The sequence below is a fragment of the Perca fluviatilis genome, chromosome 8 (assembly GCF_010015445.1).
Source record: "Perca fluviatilis chromosome 8, GENO_Pfluv_1.0, whole genome shotgun sequence".
Taxonomy (NCBI): domain Eukaryota; kingdom Metazoa; phylum Chordata; class Actinopteri; order Perciformes; family Percidae; genus Perca; species Perca fluviatilis.
Genome location: NC_053119.1, coordinates 3,540,513 through 3,562,933, shown reverse-complemented (window position 1 = coordinate 3,562,933; position 22,421 = coordinate 3,540,513). Strand labels below are relative to the sequence as shown.

General features: G+C 42.8%; 1 protein-coding gene across 1 annotated transcript in view; it reads right to left on the bottom strand.

Annotated features, from left to right (window-relative positions):
• LOC120563318 (neuronal acetylcholine receptor subunit alpha-7-like) overlaps window positions 1–22,421 on the bottom strand; it is a 60,493-nt gene that overhangs the window by 31,986 nt on the left and 6,086 nt on the right. Inside the window, exons 3-5 of the mRNA XM_039807411.1 lie at window positions 21,637–21,768; window positions 14,892–14,936; window positions 3,493–3,602 (exon numbers count right to left, since the gene is read on the bottom strand). Of these exons, the coding sequence (XP_039663345.1) occupies window positions 3,493–3,602; window positions 14,892–14,936; window positions 21,637–21,768 (287 nt within the window). The remainder of the gene's footprint in view (window positions 1–3,492; window positions 3,603–14,891; window positions 14,937–21,636; window positions 21,769–22,421) is intronic.

Sequence of the window (22,421 nt, the reverse complement as noted above, 5' to 3'; positions counted from 1 at the left end):
CTGCTCCTGACTGGCTAGTAGTCCTTACCTAGGTACTGCACATGTGCGACTCCCAACAAAGATAGAACAGAAGTGAGATGTCTCACTCTGTAGCTAAAACAGAGAGCTCAACACACAGGGTGAAAAGAGGAGTTGCAGCAATGTGCAGCACAGCAAAAATATGGTGTTTTTTGAAAATTAAACCGTGTAAACCTATTCTGGTACAACCTCTAAATACAATTATGAACCTGAAAATGATCATAATATGGGCGCTTTAAGGTAAACTAGGTTAGCCTCCTTGTGCGCGCTTCTCAAATGTACTTTCAAATTCGTGGGATTTTTCCCTTTAATAAATGGTCCACATATTTGACCACCTTCCACTGAGAGGAGCTTGCTTTTATCTGACACAGTCATGGTCAAATAGGACTTTGCTGCTTTCTTCACATTTTTGGTACCGCCACGATGCCAGGCGAGGGGTACGGACTATGTTGTGTTCAATTTCACATGGAATGTCAGAATTTCTGGGTTCTCAGTCGGAAACTATATACATCTACGGCATAGACTGAATAAAACAGGTATATGGTCATAGACAAATCAGCCCAGAAGTTTTGCTGTAATCCCACTGATGGACAGACAAACCGAAAACATGACCATCCCAGCGGAGGTAATAAGAAAAACTTAAGTGCATTTCTTATGTAAAAGATTTTCCACGTTTATTTATTTCAGGTTTATTTAACAGGGACAATGCACACTAATAATACATAAAAAAATGTACAGTGTGCCAGAATTAGCCAAAAGGTTATTTTACATCTGCTGTCCCTGGACAGATCGTACAATGTCACACCTAAAAAGATAAAAGGATTATGTTGCAAGGTATGGTTGTTGTCTTGGCCAGGACGCTCTCGAAAAAGAGCTTTGTAAATCTCAATGAAGTCGTATTTGATAGGTTTGGTATTTGTGCATGCAGATGTTTGAATGTATCTCATCTCTTCTAAGGAGCTTATATGGACAAGTCAGTTTTAAGGTGACATGGTCTCACAGAAAAACCCCTAGCTTAGAATGTGTAAATCTATTATGAGTTTGGGTACAACTTTCACACAGAGGAATTGGAGCCTTGAACGTGAGAATCTATTAGGAGCATCGACCATAAAAGGTGCAGTTTAAGAGTAAACTGATGCGCTGAAATAGATATGTTGGGCTGTGTGAGCACAAAAAGAGTTTAAAAAGGATCCATTTTGCTGTGCATGTTGGTCACCCTTGGGCCGACACTTTTGTATGCTCACGGTTGTCTCATTGTCGTGAGAGTTTGTTCACCGTTTCAATAAAGCTGCATTTGATTTGAACTCATCGGACTGGTCGTCATCTTTGAAGTCTCCTAACATCATTTCTGAGTTATCACCCGATAACAGTATTCCTGGTTAAATAAAGGTTAAATAAACAATGTAATAACTGGAATAACTGGAGTTAGTGGGCGGAAGGAAGAGCATGTTGGAAAGAAGACAACTCCAGAAGTGAAACTACAGTAAGTTTGGTGTAAAGTTGAGCTGGTGTTCGATAATGATTCAAAGTCAGGCTCCGGCCCCTTCTCATTAAAGCCAGCCAGGTCAATATTCCCTCTGACAGCGTACCCCCCTCCTTCCCTCTCGTTAATGAGCCGAAAAGCTCCTCAGCATCCCGCCGAGAGCCTCCCACAGCCAGCAGCGAGGGATTAATCCTGACAGGGAGAAGAGCTATCTTTAGCGCTGATAACAGGGCATTAGCTGAATTAGCTTGTTTGCTGAATCAGAACTGAGGGATGTAAAAACTAAAGCGAGTGAGTTGTCTTTGGTTCCGTTCGGGGCGTCTACGCCGTGAACTGAAACATCCCCGATCCACCAGAGACGGATTGATCCTGTTGTTCCTTCGACTCGCTCAACGGTGCGTCACCTCTTTCAAATCCAGCTTTCATCCAACGGCAGCACTCAAAAAAAGTTTTGTGGGGTTTTGTCACAACTCTGCTAATTAAGGGTATCTCCTACTAGGGATGCACTGAATCCAGATTTTTGGGGTTTGGCCGAATACCGAATCCACTGGTTGAGATTCTGCTGACTCGTCCTCCCATCCTCAGTCCATGAACCCAGTAAACACATGAATGAAGTAAACAGGGACTGTCCTTCCTTTGCTGTACCTGAAGTTGCTGCATTCTGGCTGCTGTCTGGAGATTCCTTCATGCACAACTCGTATTCTTTCAGATGTTTCGTACCAGATGTTGTAACAGCGGCCATGTTGTGTATAGTTTAGGGTCCTCGCCACCACCAGACCAATCAGCATTGACCAGATTGAACATGTAGCTGGACTTGAATGGCCTTCTTTTGACTGAAAGTACTGCCAAACAACAGATTGTTCTGCTCACCAGTTCCATGTCCACTTCCTCACAGCCTTTCTCACAGCCTACTGCATTGAATGCTCCACCTACGTAAACACCTTCCCGTAATCAACGGCGCCGTACCTACGGCAACCAGCGTAGCGCGCCGAGTGCAAGCGTAGGGTTTGGTTCGGTGGGAAAAAATTATAAGGTTTGGCACAAACCGAAACCCCGTCAAAAAGCCCAATATTCAGCCGAATCCGAATCCTGGTGCAAGATAATATTTAGAATATATAGAAAATATTATCTTGTACATACTAAATAAACTTTAAGGCTTAATTAGACTGTTTTAAAGCGAGAAAGCTGTGAAGAATTAAGTGCCTAGTGCACGATACAAAGAGATAATTTCTACGTAGTCCTATGGAGATGAATCAGATGATGCACGTTGTATGTAGCTTCTCTCATCGGGAATCTTTGGACTGAACTGGGCTGTACGTTAAGCCGATGCCCGAAAATGATTCAAGTCAGGCTCTGGTCCCGTTCACAGGCCCCTTTTCTCTTCACGACAGTTCAAAATTCAAGACACTGTAAAGGTTCCATGTTGTAAAAAAGTATTTTTTGATAACGTTGGCCAAAACATGTTATCTCCTACATAGGAGATTTATTTATTTATTTCAGGTTTATTTAACAGGGACAATGCACACTAATAATACATAAAGAAAATGTACAGTGTGCCAGAATTAGCCAAAAGGCTATTTTACATCTGCTGTCCCTGGACAGATCGTACAATGTCACACCTAAAAAGATAAAAGGATTATAAAAGTACATAGAAGTTTAGTCCAATACAAATAAAATTGACTATAAATGTAAAAAGAAATGATCAAACATATAAACAAAAACAGTTGGTCAACATCACCACTAACACACATAACACACACAAGCCATACTATCAGTCCAACAACCTCATAGACATAGCACAAGTGACACAAACAGATAAAACCTTAGTTTATCTCCTATGTAGAAAATATTGTCTTGTACATACAAGATAAACTTTAAGGCTTAATTAGGCTGTTTTAAAGCGAGAAAATTGTGTATAATGAAGTGCTTAGAGCACAGTACAAACGGATAATATCTTTGTCGTGTGAGATGAACTTTTTGAGGTGGTGTACCTGTTGTAGAGCAGGATGTCGGGCCTCCAGATCTGGCTGTCGGGGAATCTGACGTTGGTCACACCTGGATAGTCTGACATGTTCCACTGCAGGTAGAAATCTGTCCAGTACTGCAAACACACACACACACACACACACACACACACACACACACACACACACACATTAATGCTAGTGTCCGTCACCTTGCTCTGTCTTTGTGTTGCCGTTCTAACCTCAAACCGGGGGGAAAAAAGCGACAGAAATTTTGTTTTTTCCATCAGATGGTTTATAGATCTCGACATTTCCGAGTTCCCTTAAAGGCAGCTTCATTCCCCCCCTCCGCCAGACCACCCCAATACAGTAAAACTGCACATTTCAGAGTGGCCTTTTCTTGTGTCCAGCCTAAGTCACACCTGTGCAATAATCCTGTTGTCTAATCAGCATCTTGATATGCCACACCTGTGAGGTGGAGGGATTATCTCGGCAAAGGAGAAGTGCTCACTGACACAGATTTAGACACATTTGTGAACAATATTTGAGAGAAATAGGCCTTTTGTGTACACAGAAAAAGTTTTAGATCTTTGATCACAAAAGTGTTGCCTTTATAATTTTGTTCAGAATAGTTTCATATGTCACGTAGCTCTCCACAAGCAGAAAAAAAGAGGAGCTGGTTCAAAGTTAGGAGCAGCAAGTTAATTAGTTCATTATTAATCTACACCTGGTTTGATCAGAACCTGCATGGCAGTGGAGCATGGTATTGTTTTTGCATCACATACATATTTTATCACGGCTCTGCACACTGATAAACCATTCAAAAGAAAAGTTTTAATCCTATGTTCTTGTTTTAAGAGAGACTTTCTAACATCTGTCCAGAGACTATGAATAATTTAACATCATTTACAGAAATGTTAATGAATGTGCAGTTAAATAAACCGATAAAAACGGAGAAATAAACAGGGCCTCATCGAACCCTAAAGGTGTCATCTGTTAGGTAGACGATTGGCAGAAGTGAGGCATAATTCCAAGATTGTTTTCTACACAATGCGGTTTGTATGTTGGGGGGAAACAAAAAGATGGAAATGAGGTCTCCATAAACAGCGCAAGGAGAGTAAACATGTCCAGAAGCGATGTCTGGAAGCAGGCGATAAGCAGCCGCTCTTCTCTGTGTCTGACCTCCATACTTCAGCTGCTGGAATCTAGATTACGCTGATGGATCTTATATAACCGCCATTGTTAGCCATGTCTCTGTCTTCACGGAGCCGCAGAGAGAGAGAGAGAGAGAGAGAGAAGAAAAAAAAAAAAAAAAAAAGAGAAACTCGCTGCCAACAAACATCACGCCAGTGTTGATGTCTGATTTACATACGCAGCAGCTGCTGTGGTGGGCTCGCTCCCTCTCATCACATCTCGGAGCCTCTCTCTGACGGCGGCAAGGTCGCACACATCTGTCAGAATGGATTGTTTACTTCCTGTCAAAGAGCTGAGAGGGTTTCCCCAGAGGAATCTCTCGAAAACACAACTGTCACAGCAGCAGCCGACACAAAAACACCCGAAAAAAAAGAAAAATCACATCTGAAGTTCACGTCTGATGGCCTTTGGGCCGAAAACTTCTAAAAGGCTTTGGTTATTACAGCGTGGCCTCGAGCCTCCGAGCACGCACGGAGACGTTTGTGCTCAACGCATTGCAGAATTCTCCGAAACACAAAATAATCTGTGAATGAACAAGAAGTAGTAGAGAAGGAGAGAGCGGGAGGAAAGGGAAAGCAGGAAAAGAGTACAAGAATATTCTACTTAAATAAAAGTACTATTACTTTGATGGACTTTTACTTAAGTACAAGAAAAGTAACCGGTATAAAAATTGACTCACGTAAAAGTAAAAAGGAGCTCATTTAATATTTACTCAGAGTGAAAGTTATTCAGTTACTTTTTAACAGCGAGTGGCGATATACTTTTATACATATATACATTACTTTAATATCTTAGTTATTTAATTAAATCTCAGTTTTTTACGATTTTGCACTACCACCGGCCGAGCAATCGGCCCGTTCCAAACAGGCACATTTTGAACGGGCACTGTACTAGTGTACAACCAAAAGGATCTGACTCTTTAACTAAAAGGTCTATCTCTGTGGGGATCCTTTCTATAATGCTGTCAGACACTTAGAATAATAATCTGAGTCTGTCAGCGGCAAAAACAGAACTTTTAGTGGACGCTGACCATTACGTTACAGCGTTACGTTCTCGCTCAATTCTGGACCCATTTCAAAAGATTTTTGTCGATTACCAATTGTCACGTAGACACAAAGATCTTGACTTCGCTGACGATCTTGCTCTCCCATCAACCAACCAGTGCAACATGCAGGCTGAAAACTGACAGGCTGAACAACTCTGCCAGACAAGTTGGGCTCAGTATCAACACCTCCAAAACACAAGTGATGGGTGTCAACTCCATCCCCACGGCACCCATCCTTGTTAATGAGGAACCACTGGGCAATCTGGGCAGGCTCATCAGTAAAGACAGCGAGGCATCTAAAGACATTAAAGCAAGGCTGGGAAAGGCTCAGGGTGCCTTCAACCAAAACCCTTGCCAAAACAAGACAGCCTTAAAACGAAGATGCTCCTATATAACCGCAATGTAAAGTCTGTTCTGCTGTACGGTTCAGAGAGCTGGCCAGTGTTGTGCCTGAACGCGTTCAATGAATGATAGTTCATGAACTCGTCCAATAGGGCGCCAGATTTCTACAGAGCCTTCCAGGCCAAAACCACGGCTAAAACACACCGTAAACAGGCCTTCATATGTAGCGGAAAAAACACCCAATCTGGCAACACCAGCCACCAGTGTCGCACCGGCGCATGAGTCATCAAAACTAAAAGCAGCGTGGAGGCGACAGCGAGCGACAGCAGCATGGATGCGACGAAGCAGCGTGGAGGCTTCGTATGATCATTTAAACCAGTTTTATGATGAGGTCGGTGAGGATGGAAAAATCTGACATTTCTGCTGTCTGTGGTTCTATATTTGGGCTGTGGCAATAATTTTGAAATATAATAGCTCGCAGCAACATATGGAAAAAAACAACTATGAACTTAGTTCATTTTTGGAACTGTGAACTTAGTTCAAAATGTTGAAGTATGAACTATGAACTGAACTAGTTCATTTTAAAATTTGTGAACTGAACTTTGAACTAGTTCATGTAGAAAGTGAACTTTCCCAACACTGGAGCTGGCGAGTTGTCAAAACAGACATGAGGAGAATGGAAGTGGTCCATAACGGATGCCTCCGACGAATATGCCCGATCTTTTTGGGCTAATAAGATCTACAACAGTGAACTGTACGAGAAAACGGGAAGCCGGAGCATCACCAAGGTGATTACGCACAGACGCCTGAGATGGCGAGGACATGTGTTGAGGATTGGAGCAGGACCGCATCACAAAAGTTGCCTTAAAGTGCCCATATTATGAAAAAAAAAAAACTTTCTGAGATTTGGGGTGTTATTTTGTGTCTCTGGTGCGTCCACACATACAAACTTTGAACAAAAATCCATCCATGGTGTTCTGAGTGAGATCTGGTTTCTGAATGTGTCCCGCCTTCAGTCTCCTGGTGAGCTGGTCAACATCTGCACAGCTTTCTACGTCACTAGTTGAGACGAGGTGGCTAACTGTAGCATGCTAGCGCTAGCATGCTAGCTCGTTCTCAATGCCAAAACACTGCTACAACACACACTAGTTCACCCTAATCTCCAAAAGAACTACTTCCATGTCCCTATTCTGCAGGTATTCCACGCAAAGTGTGAAGTGTGCCCTCGTTTAGAAGAAGTCTCCCGGCTAATCCTGCCTTGTATAGGCCGAAGTGTGAGTAACAGCTAGCTAGCTCATGTAGTCCTTACCTAGCTACTGAGCATGTGTGACTGACAAGAAAGATGTAACAGCAGTGAGAGGTCTCACTTTGTAGCTAAAACAGAGAGTTCAACACACAGGGTGAAACGAGGAGCTGCAGCAATGTGCAGTACAACACAAATATGGTGTTTTTTGAAAATTAAACCATATAAACCAATTCTGGTACAACCTCAAAATACAATTATGAACATGAAATGAGCAGAATATGGACGCTTTAAGATGGACACCACCTGGCAAAAGAAAAAACCTGGGAGGCCCAAAACCACCTGGCGCAGAACTGTGTGACACAAAGAGCTGGAAGAGATGAACCTGTCATGGGGAGAGGCCCAACATGCTGCCAGGGACCGATTACCATGGAGGGTGCTCATTGAAGCCGTATGTCCCATTGGGGATGAAGAGGAGTAAGTAAGTAAGTACGTACGTAGACACAAATGCATGGGAAAATAAGGGCCAGGTAGATAAAAGGTGAGAAAGCGTCTTGTATCAAGAGTTAACGTGTGTTCGTGTGAGCCGCTGAAGGTGTGTGCGCTCTGATCCTGTGCGTTAAAAAAAGGTTCAAAGGCTCAACGAGTCAGAACAGCATGAGACCAAAAGAAAGCTGCACACTTTAAAGGAAAGAAGAGGAACTGATGCAAGAAGCTCAAAGGGGATGAAAGGTGCATAAAAACAGTTCACACGCTGGTTCATCGTCGTCAGTGCCGTTAACCCTCGGGTCAAATTTTTTATCTTTTTTCAACATCAGAAATTTGTGTTTCCAACCAATATCATGGACGCTGTTCACAAGTACAATAAATGATCAGTTTGCTACTTTTATTCAACTTTATAGCATTTCAGTCCCTCCAGAAAAACGCGATTATGCGATCGCATAATTCAACGCATAATCAGGCAAAAAAAATTTCACTTTCGCCACATAAATTGCCAATTTCCGCGCAAAATAAGCGGTGCTTGCATGATTTCATAATCCCCGCATTTTCGTTGCAAAAAAGTCCCATAATATATCTTAGCATAATAAAAATTTTGCGTTTACTTCACACAAGAGCAGCCATTTCCCCCTGTTGTCATGGGAACGTTATGAAGTGACGTAATTACGTGACGTGAACATCATCGAAAAAGCAGGGTGTTGGGGGATCACTTTTTTTTCTCTTTTTCATCAAACCGCAGTTTTTGCAATTTCCCACAATTTCATTGCATAAAATTGCATAAATATCATATAGCATATTCCATCGCATTTTATAAGAAAACGTGGCGCATAATCAAGGATTTTTGCCCCGCAACGATCACAAAAAAACTATGCATTTTTCTGGAAGGACTGGCATTTGAGAAAACGATCGATAAAAGAAGGTTGAAAAAAAGTGGCAAAAATGTCAGAAAATGCTTAAAAAACGTGGGTGAAACCCCCACCCCACCCCGGAAATGTCAAAAGGCTCAGGAAAAAAAATGACAAACACATCAGAAAAAGTGACAAAAAAACCTTGAATTAAAGTGACACAAAGCCGAGCTGGTCATGAGTTGTCATCATAGGCGCCCATTTATGTTTTCCTCTGTGGGCGCTCACGGGCGCATGCCCTTAAAAAGAAAAAAAAAGTCGTCAAAATTTTTTTTGCATTTCAGAACCTTAGGAAATGGACAGCCGACACAAACACACACGCTGATAGCCAGGCTCTCATTGGCTAGCTGTTAGCCAATCAGAGTCAAGCAGCTTAGCTTGTTGAATATTAATGAGAACTGGCACAAATCGAGCTTCCTGTAGGCTTTCTATACCACGCTAGAATGGCTTGAAACAAGGTAACCGAGGCATTTCTTCCACAAAAACATGTTACAGAGTCCATGGTTAGAACTTCAGACATTATAAAAGTAATTGTGTGCACATCACACCTTCTGGCAGGTGCAGGACAAATGAAAGTACTTAGAATGAAAAAATTGTAATGTCCGCAACACTGCTTAAACTCAGAAGACCCAGTAGGGTCGAAACGTTGCATTTATATTAAATATGGGAGTTTAAGCAGTGTTGTGGACATTACATTTTTTTCATTGTAAGAACTTCAGACATTACCACAAAGTAATGAAATATATGTGGCAGGGCACCTTTAATGTATAGTGAATGAGTGCTGTATGACTGCTGGCTGTCTCTATGTTAGTCCTATGTCACCTGCCTAGGGACCGAAGTAATTATTTTTTTATTAATTCTGGCAACAACAATGTTCATAAATATGTATGGTACCTAATCAAATAAAAATAAAACATTTTAGAGACCAAACAACTAATCCGTTTATCCAGGAAATAACCGCTGGTGCAGCCCCCTGAAAAGAATACGCAACTAAATAATGGAGACATTATGGGAAAAAAACGGACCTTTTCTCGAGCCCCTGAACGTAGAAATCTAATCCAATATGTTGATATTGATTCTTTTTTTTTAAGTCAGCGAGCGAGTCAAAGTTTTCTCTGAAAGACTCTCTGAGGTGAGTTTTTTTAAGTCAAAGTTTTTTCTAGTTTGCAGGGAGAAAAACTTCCAAAAAGCTGCAATAACACTGACATAAAAAAAAAACCACACGCAGAAATGTTTCCTCTCGCTTCCAGACATTCATGCTGTTCCTCCCCCCCCCCAACACAATGACTCCAGCAGCAGCAGCAGCAGTTCAGCGGGGGAGGAGGGTGGAGGAAGAACGCCAAATTAAATTAAGTCAAAAAGAGTAGTTGGTCCTGGGAGGGTGCTGCAGAGAGGAAACACCAATCCTCCTTGGGGGGGAAGCAACCTTTCCATCAGCGAGGAGCGGATTAGGACGGATTAGTGCATCGCCTCTTCACAAACACACATTCCACAGGACCTGATATGAAACCTAATTAAAATCTGGACAGGCTGCATGAAATGGGTTTAGGACGCTCCGCACTTTCCATTCGCTCCGACATTCCCAGCAAAGTCGCTCCTAACCCCCGACTAACGTTGTTTCATCCTGTCGGGAGGACGTTCAAATGAACAAAGAAGAACCCATTTAATGCAGATAGATATATCTATATATATATATATATATCTATATATATATATATATATATATATATATATATATATATATATATATATATATATATATATAGATAATATATATATATATATATATATATATATATATACTTTGTGTCCAAAGTTTGGACACACCTTCTCATTCAATGTGTTTCTTTATTTTCATGACTATTTACATTGTAGATTCTCACTGAAGGCATCAAAACTATGAATGAACACATATGGAATTGTGTACTTAACAAAAAAGTGTGAAATAACTGAAAACATGTCTTATATTTTAGATTCTTCAAAGTAGCCACCCTTTGCTTTTTTTGATAACTCTGCAAACCCTTGGTGTTCTCATAACATAGGTAGGGTTGCAGCAATGATTTGCCGGTCCAGCCAGACTGAGGGGAGATGACACAAATTGAAGTGATTTTCTAACCCTAAAAGATCAGGATCATTGGAGAAAACATTTGGGGCTGGAGCTCCAGCAGCCCCCGGCCCCTCCCTCTCTCGCTCCGCCCCTGCTGCCTGCAGAGTTGAGTTTTTCCTCCATCACAGCGAACTTATCTGGGTCAAAAAGCAGAGCTGGAGTTCTGTGATTCCTCCAGAGTCTCTCTGGAAGCCGAACTGAAGGAAGGATGGGCTGATGCGTCTGCAGGCTCCAACTTATTATCAATGTTTACTCGGTTTCTTCCCCAGAGTCAGTTTACAGCTCCAGCGGCCTGGAACAAACAGACCCATCTGTAATGTGAGTGCAGTCTGAAGCCAGGAGAGACAGCAGAGGGGGGCTGGGTGGAGCCTTCCACCCACTGATGATCTATTAAATCTGAGTTACGGATCATTACACTAACTCCCAAAATGTCCACGGCAAAGCATTTTAAAGCTACAGAACCTTTAATGACCACTTTTTTAATTCACGAAGGCCCAAGTTCTTTGAAATGCTACCAGCCTGATTCCAGGGGCAGAAATTAGGAAACTAAAATTTTAGGAAGTAACTTAACCTTCAACCAAAGGAACCCACGCCCCCAGGAAGTGTGCCGGGCTTAGAAAGCAAATTTAAAGGTGCTGTAGGTAGGATTGTGAAGATCCAGGACTTAGCCAAAAAATTTGAACATCGACAACTTTCTCCATCCCTCCCCCCCTTTCTGCTAAAGCCCAAAACGGTCTCTAAGCCCCTCCCCCCACAAGGGAGAGTGAATACTGTGTGATTGTTAGACACCCCCCATGGCCCTGATTGGTGCATCTGAACAGGGAGCTGTGGATTTTTGCAAATCCCACTCCAGGCTGTAGGTGGAGCCAGAGGAGCTGGATTTATTTTAAATGACCTGCTTCATGTAGATCTACTGGAACATAGGGTCAGTTTCAGCAAATATGACAGAAAGGTAGTTTTATAAGTCTTACCTACTGCACCTTTAAACATAGCGGCCAATCAGTGGAACTACAACTCCCAGCCCATCACGTGATGCCCTCTGGCCCTTAAACACTCACAGACTAATGCTGCGTTCCAGACACAATTTTTAGACTGTAGGTTACGACTTCAAGTCACAAATCACGACTTGGTAGCGTTCCAGGCAAAGTCGCGAGCTGGCTAGCTAAACATTGTGCCGTTGGCAGGGTTCAGGTTAGGCTACCTAACGTTGACGTTAGCTAGCGCTAGCTGATACTAGCGATTTCTAGTCTGCAACATATTTTGGGCTTCATTTAATAAACATAACCTGTAGTAGTACACAATCGTATGTGTATTGTTTTGATTACAATGTGCAGAATTACTTTACGTTGCCTATTTATGTCTATTTTTATTTCTCACCGTTAATCACCGGCATCTGTACAGCATCAACAGGGGGCGTCTATCGTTGTTCATGTGTGTGTGACATCAAAAAATGTAACTGGGGAGTACAACCATCTGGTACCAGTTCACAGGGAGTAATTTAGGGGTTTGACCGCCTTGACCAAAACTTTTTATAATAATGTACCACCTTTGAATTGTGTTTTTAAGCCAAGTACCAACTGACCAGCGGCAATTATGTTTGGTAGAATAAAAAAAAAAAGTCTATATAAAGAGGAACAATACAGCAATTTCAGTGATAGATTTACTAAACAACAGCCTTGTAACTGAAAAACATTTAAATACTGATATGCAACATAAACTACTACTCTTATATTCTTTCTACTCTTTGGTAGAAAGAAAAGTCAAAATGAAGAGGAACAATGGTCTGCTACAACAGCCTTGTAACTGAAAAACATTTCATATGTTTAGAATCCATCCTGTTGTAGAAAGATTTTGCTGCGTGTGTGTATAGCCGTGTGTGTGTGTGTGTGTGTGTGTGTGTGTGTGTGTGGTAGGTTTGTGTGAATGTTTTTTTCGCTGCATCACCTTTGCACCTGTGTGTATGTGTGCTAATCAGAGGTTAGAAAGGGAATCACAGGTGAGAAGGGGATGGAGGAATTATACCCTGTTTACATGTACATGGTTATTTGGAAAAACTGAGCCATTTCCCTTCATTTGTGCCCTCCTTCATTTACACGCAAACGGAGAATTCTCCTCTGAAAACGATTATTTCTAAAATCTCCGGCCAGAGTGGAGATTTTGGAAAACTTCGTTTGCACGTAAACTGAGACAAACGGAGGTTTAGGCAGCCGAGCGAGAGAGCGAGAGAGAGAGAGGAAGTGATTGGTTGCTGTTGTTGCTATTTCCGGGATTCTGATTGGCTAACGTGGGCTTGAGCTTCTCATTACACCGTCACCTACAGGTTTGGCGTGCTTTTGACGGCATATATACACAGGTACGTGTAAACGAACATTTTTCTGAAAACTGACAGCTGCGCACGATGTTATTTTTGAAAACGGAGAGGTTGAAATGTCCGGTTATGAAAGCAGCCGGCCACGTGGAAACGTAGCATTAGGATCTGGGAAGCCACACAGTTTTTCAACCTCAGCTGCGTGCGAGTGACGTTTTTAGATCTCGTCTGCTCGTTGTTGATCTTTCACAGTCAGTCTTTTTGTAGGTGTTATAAAATGCATTTATGAAATAAAGGATTAACCTTAAGACGATGGCGGACCTCGCTATTTGCACCAGCAAGCGTTGGACATGGTTTCAAACTCCCTCCAGTGGCATTTTTTGTGGTCAGATTGCTACTACACATCCCTTAATTCATTCATTATTATAGTATAATTATTTTATGAAGTATGTATGACATATTTTTTTAAAAATCAGCATTTTGCAAAAACTCCCCGGTACCCCCTGCAGTCCTCCAAAGTCCCCCTAGGGTAACACGTACCCACATTTGAGAAATCCTGCTCTGGAAAAGCTGCACAATTACATCATTTAATCCCCATTCAAGTTAGCGGGGCGCTAAACAGGATGTAGCCGGATCGTCCGGCGGTCGTCTCTAGTGTGCCTGCTCTATGGGCCGCACAGTGAGGAAGCAGTGCAGATAATGTGTGTCAATTTTGGCTTCATGCGCCACTGAGCAACTCTCATAGGAATGAAGAGGGCTCCGCCTCCATCACTGTATCAAGGTTTTATAATACATCCATGCAGTAACAGAGGTCTGAATCTTTTTTCTGAGCAGCAGAGTCCCACTGGAGTTCTGTCCAATCATCTGGGAACTGACAACGTGAAGTTTGCACCACTAAACTCTTTCTAGCCTCTGCAGAGATACGATTGTTATTACTGAAGTTCATTAACATCCTCCTAATATATATTATTTTTGTCACCCTGATGCTGTTGGTCTATTCTGTGCACATGCAGGCTGTTGTCTCATGTCTCATGAGCCATTCGTACATCAAGCTTCAAAAAGTAAAGCACTGTAATCTATATGTATTCCACTTATTGGTGTTTTGGCTCCTAAAACACAGGGCTTTTAAGCCCCGGAGCGGAGTTTGTGTCCTGGAAGAAGCTAAGGAGAAAACACAAGACTTTTCACCCACATCACATTGTGTCAAACTCAAGGCCTGCGGGCCAAATCCAGCCCCTTGCAGATTTAGATCCGGCCCGTATATCAATTTGGGTTCACAATAAATTTGGGCCCGCCTAGTTGTGCGCCAAACCAAAAACACAGGAAAGTGATTTTTAAACTGCTGACATTCCTGACAACCTGACATTCAAAGCAGAATTTGGGCAGATTTGCCGACTCTGAGACTCAGAAATTTCCCCAGAAGCAGAGAGAGAGTTTTCATATTCGGGCTATTCAAGGAACTCTTTTGGTGACTTTTGTATGCACAAAAAGCGTACAAAAATTTCAGAAAAAGCAACAAATTTACAAAAAGGTGACAAACGTCTGAGATAGCCACAAAAAAGTCGCAACAAAAACAACAAAAATGAGGAAAAAAGCTACCAAAATGTTAAAAAAAAAGTGACATGCAGTAACAAAAGCACGTCAATGAACTTTATACATGTCTGGCCCTCAGTAGGATTCTATTTTTCCAGTGTGGCCCTCTGGGAAAATGAGTTTGACACCCCTGACTGACAAGGTTCCACTCAAAAGCACCAAGAACACAAGAAACAGTGAAGAAAACTCACCAGCTGTAGCCAGATGTTGGTGGTCAGCACCTGGTTCTTCTCATCCTAAAAACGGAGAAAAAACAAAGATTAGCGTCTGTCCTCCACAACGTTAACCACGTGTTTAAAACTGCCACTGTTAGGACACTATGAGGCGCTAATTTAGAAAATATCCAACCTATAGCCACGTTTCCATCAAACTCTTTCGATAAAGTACCTTTATAAACATAGATAACCCGTACGGACATGTACCTAACGGTGATGGAGTACTCAAGTCCGACTCGAGTCGCTGTTTTCGGGACTCGTGATCCAGTGTTGGGGAAGTTACTTTTAAAAAGTAGTGTTTGCTCGTTACTCGTTACTTCTTAAAAAAGTAATCCGTTACTTTACTTAGTTACCCCCTATGGAAAGTAACTTTTTACTTTTCTCGTTACTTTTACGTTACTATCTTTGACCATGAAGCCAATCTCTGGTTTATCAGTGAAGTGTCTGAACTACATTGCAGATTCTCTCCTCACAGAGTGACGGCTGAGTCATTATGAACGAGTCCAGCGCGGGTTGAATGCACATCGGCAGGTCATCGGCGTTACACGGTTAATGTTAACGTATACTATGTAATGTCTGTATCGACTTGTACCGGTCGGGCAGCCACGATGGTCCGTGCATTGTCGTTTTCTGGAAATCCTTGCGTGTCTGTGCAACCGACACAAGTCCACAGCGGTGCGCTGCGTGTACGTATGAGCCCATCTCCACCAGATCCATCTGTGAGGTTGTCGGCTTTGCGTCCACCTGGCTCAGAGCGCCGTCCAGCAAAAAGACACGAAGCTTAAAAAGCTCTCAAAAGGAACATTTTGGGTTTCTACTAGAACATGTTTACATGCTTTAATGTTCAAAAAACAGTTTTTCTTATAATGTGTTTCTGAATAGACTTGTTCATGGTTTCCAGGACTTTGACTAATGCTTTAATGAGATCTTAAGAGTAAAACTCGAAAAAGATTACTTTGTTCCTTGCACACATGTTATCCCAGAGATCCTCCCAAATTAATACTTCGGACTATGCTTCTGTCTGAGTCTCTGCAGTCACGGTTCAAAGTCCGTCCTCTCTTTCCCCGGCTTCTCTCATCCTTTTAAATTAATTATGGACACGGCGTTGTGCCAGCAGAGGGGAAGATGAATATGAATCACGTCAGTTTGATGAATGTCCGGCCTGTTCGTTTATTCTAAAGTCGCCGAGCGTACCGAGAGAAATCAAAGACGAGGCTTTGTGAGCGAGCGGGCTGGCCTGCAGGAGCAGAGGGAGATTCTTCCAAGGTGAGGACATTAAAAGCTCAACGATATAATACTTTCATACACAACTGACCTTCAGTTAGTTCAACACTGAATTAAGTATTATGTGTATATAAAATACTGATATATCTTCATCCTCTGTGCCATAAATACACATCAGTGAGAAGTCACAGTCTCAGTTCAGACCGAAGATTTGTGAGACGAGACGTGTTGAAACTTGCAACTACTTGCAACTACTGCAGCTGTCTGCAGCGTTGTGAAAGCTGCCAGTTTACACCAACGAGATGAGACGGTGGATCATCTCCATAGCAACAACTCTTTAAACTTCTGTACTTACTTCCGACTCCCCAGACTGATGTCATGAAGTGGTGTATATATGACAGTACGTCAATTCGTATGCCATTATTGGCGTGTTATCAAGACGCATAATCGCTTTTCAGCGTGTTTATCAACGCCGTTTGGCCTCCATTGACTTACATTACCTTACGTGGCTTTATTAAGTGCCACGTGGCGTGTATGTTTACTCTGTGATTTTGCAGACTGCCGTCGGCTGTATACAGCGTAGACATACATTCGGATAGCTCAAAATGCGTACAGATAACACGCCACTTAGATTTAGGAAAGTGGCGTGTATGTTTACGCGAAGTCATGATGCCACGTTGGACTCCCAGACTTTTTTTGTAGCTGGATATATTGCCTTAAAATATGAACGTGGATAACGTTAGTGATAATGAGACGCTTGCTACAGTTACATTTCTAGTCGGTGACGAACTGGCCATCTGGAATTTAGGCAAATGCCAGAAGGGCTGCCTCCCTATGGACCCCTATGGGCCACTACTGATAATTTGTCTTTGGTTACTTTTTAAGTTATTTTATGCATGCAGCCACAAATATTCAAGATTGTACTGCGGTGGGATGGGTGGAAAGATTCACTCGGAAGGCAGAGTTACTAATTTCCAAGCTAGCTATTGACAAAAATAGGGCAGTGTGTTGCACATGCCAGGGCTGTTTTATGATCCCAGTCCGACCCTGTTTCTAGTGATGAATGGGCAAAAACGTTTTATTTCTCCGATTCTCTGCTTTGTTCTAACTCCGCTCCCTCTCTTCAGTCACTCTCTAGCTCGCTCCACCACGTATCGTGCTCGCGGGCGCTCGTTGAGGCTCCGTCTAAAACTCTGCCGTTTCCTCCCGCAGCCAGTTTGTAACATAGAAATAAAATAGCTGACTTCTCTATTGGCTGTTGAATCAGGAGACTTCTCTTACGTTCTAAAACCAGCCTCAGGAGACTCGACCAGCTGAGTCGCAGCGACACCATCAGCTGCTTTGAGTCGAGCTGAGACGGGCCGGTTCAGACCGCTGAAACTTTCCCAGCAACGTTATAAAAACGGTTTCGTCTCGTCGTGGACCTTTGGTCTGGACTGGGCTTAATAGTGCGTTATCGCAGATCGCTTATTTTACACATATTGTGCAGCCCTTGCCACGTATTTAATGGGGGTGGTACGGTTCATGAAAAAACATCCGAACCGCTCGGTTCGCTAGTCTCGGTTCGGAGCGTGTGTGTGCCGCACGGTTCGTCAGTCCACTGTTAATGTGCACTAACCACTTCCTGCCGTGGCGCCCACTTTCGACACCTATGTTAAAACACTTACTGGAAATGACGAGCAGGATGAGTTTGACGAATGCAACCCACGGCAGCTGATTGCACGATCACGCGTCACACGGGTCTTGCTGCTCCCGAATTTCAAAACAGACTTTAATGGCGGCTCGTTCAGAATACGATCTCATATTGTACTAAAATAGTTCACCGAAACGTGTTTCTGAAAACATTTTAAGCGAGAAATAGGCCGTGCAGTTGCTGAATCTGTCTTCATTTCAGATCAACAAAAGGTTAGTTTAAAAGATTTTCGTCAGATTTTGAGAGACACCGAGCCGACCGCTCCTCAAGTGGCGTGGGGCGCCGCTGCAGGTCACGTCACGTCATCTGCAGAAATGTCCCGTAGGAGAGAGGCTGCCCAGAGCTGGAGGATGCGCCAGCGTCGTTTATAGTCTGGTGTGTGGGAACATTTTGGATTTCACGTTACCTATGATGAAATAAAACAATATACAGAACTGCCACTGTGTGCATGTATTGTGCAACATGCATTCACTATGCTAATTTTAGCTATATATCATATGCTGAAGTATATTTTGGAGTGTTAAAGATTCAAAGAAAAAATAACAAGAACCGTACAGAACCGAAAACCGTGATACGAACCGAACCGTGGGTTTTGTGAACTGTACCACCCCTAGTATTTAACATTAATGTAACAAACGTAACGTTACCCTTAAGTTAAATTCATTGTTTCCGTGGACCTAAAGATCAGTGTCTTATCTGCCCTGGTGTTTGGCCTTTGTGCCCTCAAAAGATTGACAATGCCAAAGGCCAAGTGGACCCTAAACTGATGAAATACCAGACGTGTTGACTACACTACTTCTTATTTCATTGTGACTGTACAACAGTGGCAACAGTGAAGAATAAAAACTGAAATTTTGACCACTCAAAAGGTCAATAACATGATCCTTCTCGTCCTTCGTGTGCTGACTGTATTTAGGATTGATGAGGTTTGTGCTTCTTCCTATCCAGGCCATGATGATGTTGATTAGTTACCTGTTGTAAACCTGCACTGATATAAGAAGCCCTCACACTGGTACAAAGCAGTTTCCCTGGCTAAAGAACAGAAATGATGCAATAAATCACGTTCCAGCAGAGGGGTTTTTATCAGAGTCACACAGCCTGGTTGTGTTTGTGAAGCGTATTGTCCTCGGCTGCAGAAAGAAAGGACACCAGAGTTCAGCGCTTTCCAAACTGCACCTCGCCTGGGAGACGCGGACCGGCCGGCCAAAAGAAAGCCAACCGGTCTGGATATAAAACTCAGGAGCAACGAGGCAAAGCAGCAGCAGCTGTGAAAGTGAAATGATACGAGCCGATGGCTGCTGCCGACCACACACAGCTCGCAGCCTCCTGACAGCTTCTGTTATTCAGTTATGATTATTTGCATAGGGACAAGTACACTGAACAAAATTATACATGCAACACTTTTGATTTTTCTCTCATTTTTCATGAGCTGAACTCAACTATCTAAGACTTTTTCTACGTACACAAGAGGCCTATTTCTCTCCCAATACAGTAAAACTGCACATTTCAGAGTGGCCTTTTCTTGTGTCCAGCCTAAGTGACACCTGTGCAATAATCCTGCTGTCTAATCAGCATCTTGATATGCCACACATGTGAGGTGGAGGGATTATCTCGGCAGAGAAGAAGTGCTCACTGACAGATTTAGACACATTTGTGAACAATATTTACAACGCTAACTACAGCTTTTCTGGGATGCTTTTCGTGTGCATCAAAGTGAAAAAGTGAAAAAATTAAAACGTAAGAGAGAAAACAACAAAGAGGGGCTTTACACATGTTTCTCCCAGGCCCTACAAATAAGCCTAAATGACATGCATTAAAATACCTAAATAAATAAATAAATTAGCATAATCATGTGGCAGTTGAAAGAGATCTTGCTTATTCACCAAATAACAAAAATATCCTTTTGGAGGGAGGCCCGAAAAACGCTGTACGCCCAGTGTTGTCTTCACATTTGATGCTGCTCTGCTCTCGGCTACAATAATCTAATTAATCTGCAGTTTACGTTCAGCGTATTATCAGAGATCAGATAAAAACAGCCCTGTTTGAACATGATGTTACCTGCTGTGCTGCTCAGCTTTGATGTTCGAATACGTGGGATTTAAATTTAAATTGAGCGTCAAATTGAGTTTGGATAGAAAAGTGTAAAGGATTTTCCAAAGCGTTCATAAAAGCCAAGACCGATGCAAAATCACAACTGAAGTAGAAGAAGATTGGTTTTGGTATTTATTTTTTTATAAAATCGGATCGATTTGTCTGTTTGCGTTTTATCTTTGCGTTTTCTTTTTCTTCTTTTACGAGATGCTGTCGATTGACTCCACAGCACAAAGTTTCCCCTGAGATCAGAACATAAAAACCATCTCAGAAAAGCTGCTCCCGCTCTGATTAATCTGAATCTGTGCCGTTATCGGACATTAATAAGTCATGAATTACAGGATTCTAACGCTGTGATGAAGGATGAAAATGGATGGAAGCCCCAGAAAGAGAAAGTCTAGTCAGTCTTCTCCCAAATAAATCCCAAATGAATTCTGACTATGTCCATGTGATGGATAAAAAGATTGGGAGATAAAAGGGGTTTGGAATGAATAAGAAACAGATGACTGTATGAATGGATGAGGGTAAATACTGAATGGACTACAGGAGAAGAAAAACAGCGAGATGAATTATAGATCTGACTGTAGCGGCTGATTCAAGTGAAGAATGGAGGAGAAAAAGTTTTTGGGTGAAAGAATTTGAGCAAACATTCAGGCCTCCTATCTTGCACCCAGCGCAGCGCAATTCTGGTTGTGCTGGTCCTACAGGGAGGTGTGTTCAGGTGCATTCTGGGCGTGCTGGTCTTACAGGGAGGTGTGTTCAGGTGCATTATGGGCGTGCTGGTTCTACAGGGATGTGTGTTCAGGTGCATTCTGGGCGTGCTGGTCTTACAGGGAGGTGTGTTCAGGTGCATTATGGGCGTGCTGGTCCTACAGGGAGGTGTGTTCAGGTGCATTATGGGCGTGCTGGTTCTACAGGGAGGTGTGTTCAGGTGCATTCTGGGCGTGCTGGTCTTACAGGGAGGTGTGTTCAGGTGCATTCTGGGCGTGCTGGTCTTACAGGGAGGTGTGTTCAGGTGCATTCTGGGCGTGCTGGTCTTACAGGGAGGTGTGTTCAGGTGCATTCTGGGCGTATTGCTATCTTGAGGCAGTGGGAAGTGATCGCTCCATTGACCAACAAAAACCTGGTCTAAAGTCAATAACGCAGCATTTCATTGTTATTTTAACAGAGCATTAGTAACATACTCCTAGGCTCGTGCACAGCATGCGCACACTATGGTTGTTACACACACAGGGACGCACAACAGCACACACACACACACACACACACACATGCAGAAGATTACAAATAAAAATATTAGGGTGCAAATCCTCCATCATAACAGCAATGCTCCAAGGTCCAAACGCGCCTGGCTTTTAAAGGGAATGGGAGATGATCTCTGATTGGTTGATTGCATGTTACGCCCAAAACACACCTCTGATTAATGAAGACACTAAGGACAACCCTTTAGAACCAGGCGCCCAGCGCACGGACCCTTTTTTACCACGTCAATCTATCAAAAGTGGATTTGGACACGCCCTAAACACACCTGCACCAGGCGCTTAGATCGTTAAAATAGGGCCCTCTGTGTCACCGGTCAGTATCAGAGTATAAAAAAACAATAGCTCAATATAAAAGAAGTAAATGGGAAATTAGGAAAACCGGGAATGTGTGTGTGTGTGTGTGTGTGTGTGTGTGTGTGTGTGTGTATGTGTGTGTATGTGTGTCTCTCACCACGTCCATGATCTGCAGCAGGCTGAAGCTGAAGTGGACCGTGAGGCTGTGAGAGTCGTTGCTGACCGGCCGCTCTAACGGGTTGTAGTTCCTCATCAGATCCTTGTAGAGACGCCGCTGGTGGACGCCGTGGCTGCAGGACACAAGCACACACACAAACACAGAGACACAACACACACACAGAGACAAACAAAATAAGAACACACAAAGAGACACAAAATACACACACACAACCACACACAAACACACAAAGAGACCACACAAGCACACACACACAGGCACACACACCCACACACACACAGACACATACACACAGACATACCATACACACACACAAAGAGACACACACAGACAACAAAAAGAGAGACACACACACACACACCCACACACAAAAAGAGACAAAAAACAACACACACACAGACACACACAAAGACACACGCACACACACACACACAAAGAGACACAAAACACACAACACACACAGAGACACACACAACACACAACACACAACACAACAAGAGACAAACAAAAACACACACGAAGAACAAACACACACACACAACACAAGAGACACACACAGACACACACACACAGACACACACACACCAACACCCCACACACACACAGACACACCCACACACACACACAAAGAGACACACACCCACACCCACACACACACACACAAAGAGACACACACACAGACACACACAGACACACAAAGAGACACACACACAGACACATTACAACAGCTGCTCTGTGTATGTGTGTACGAGGTCACCCTAACA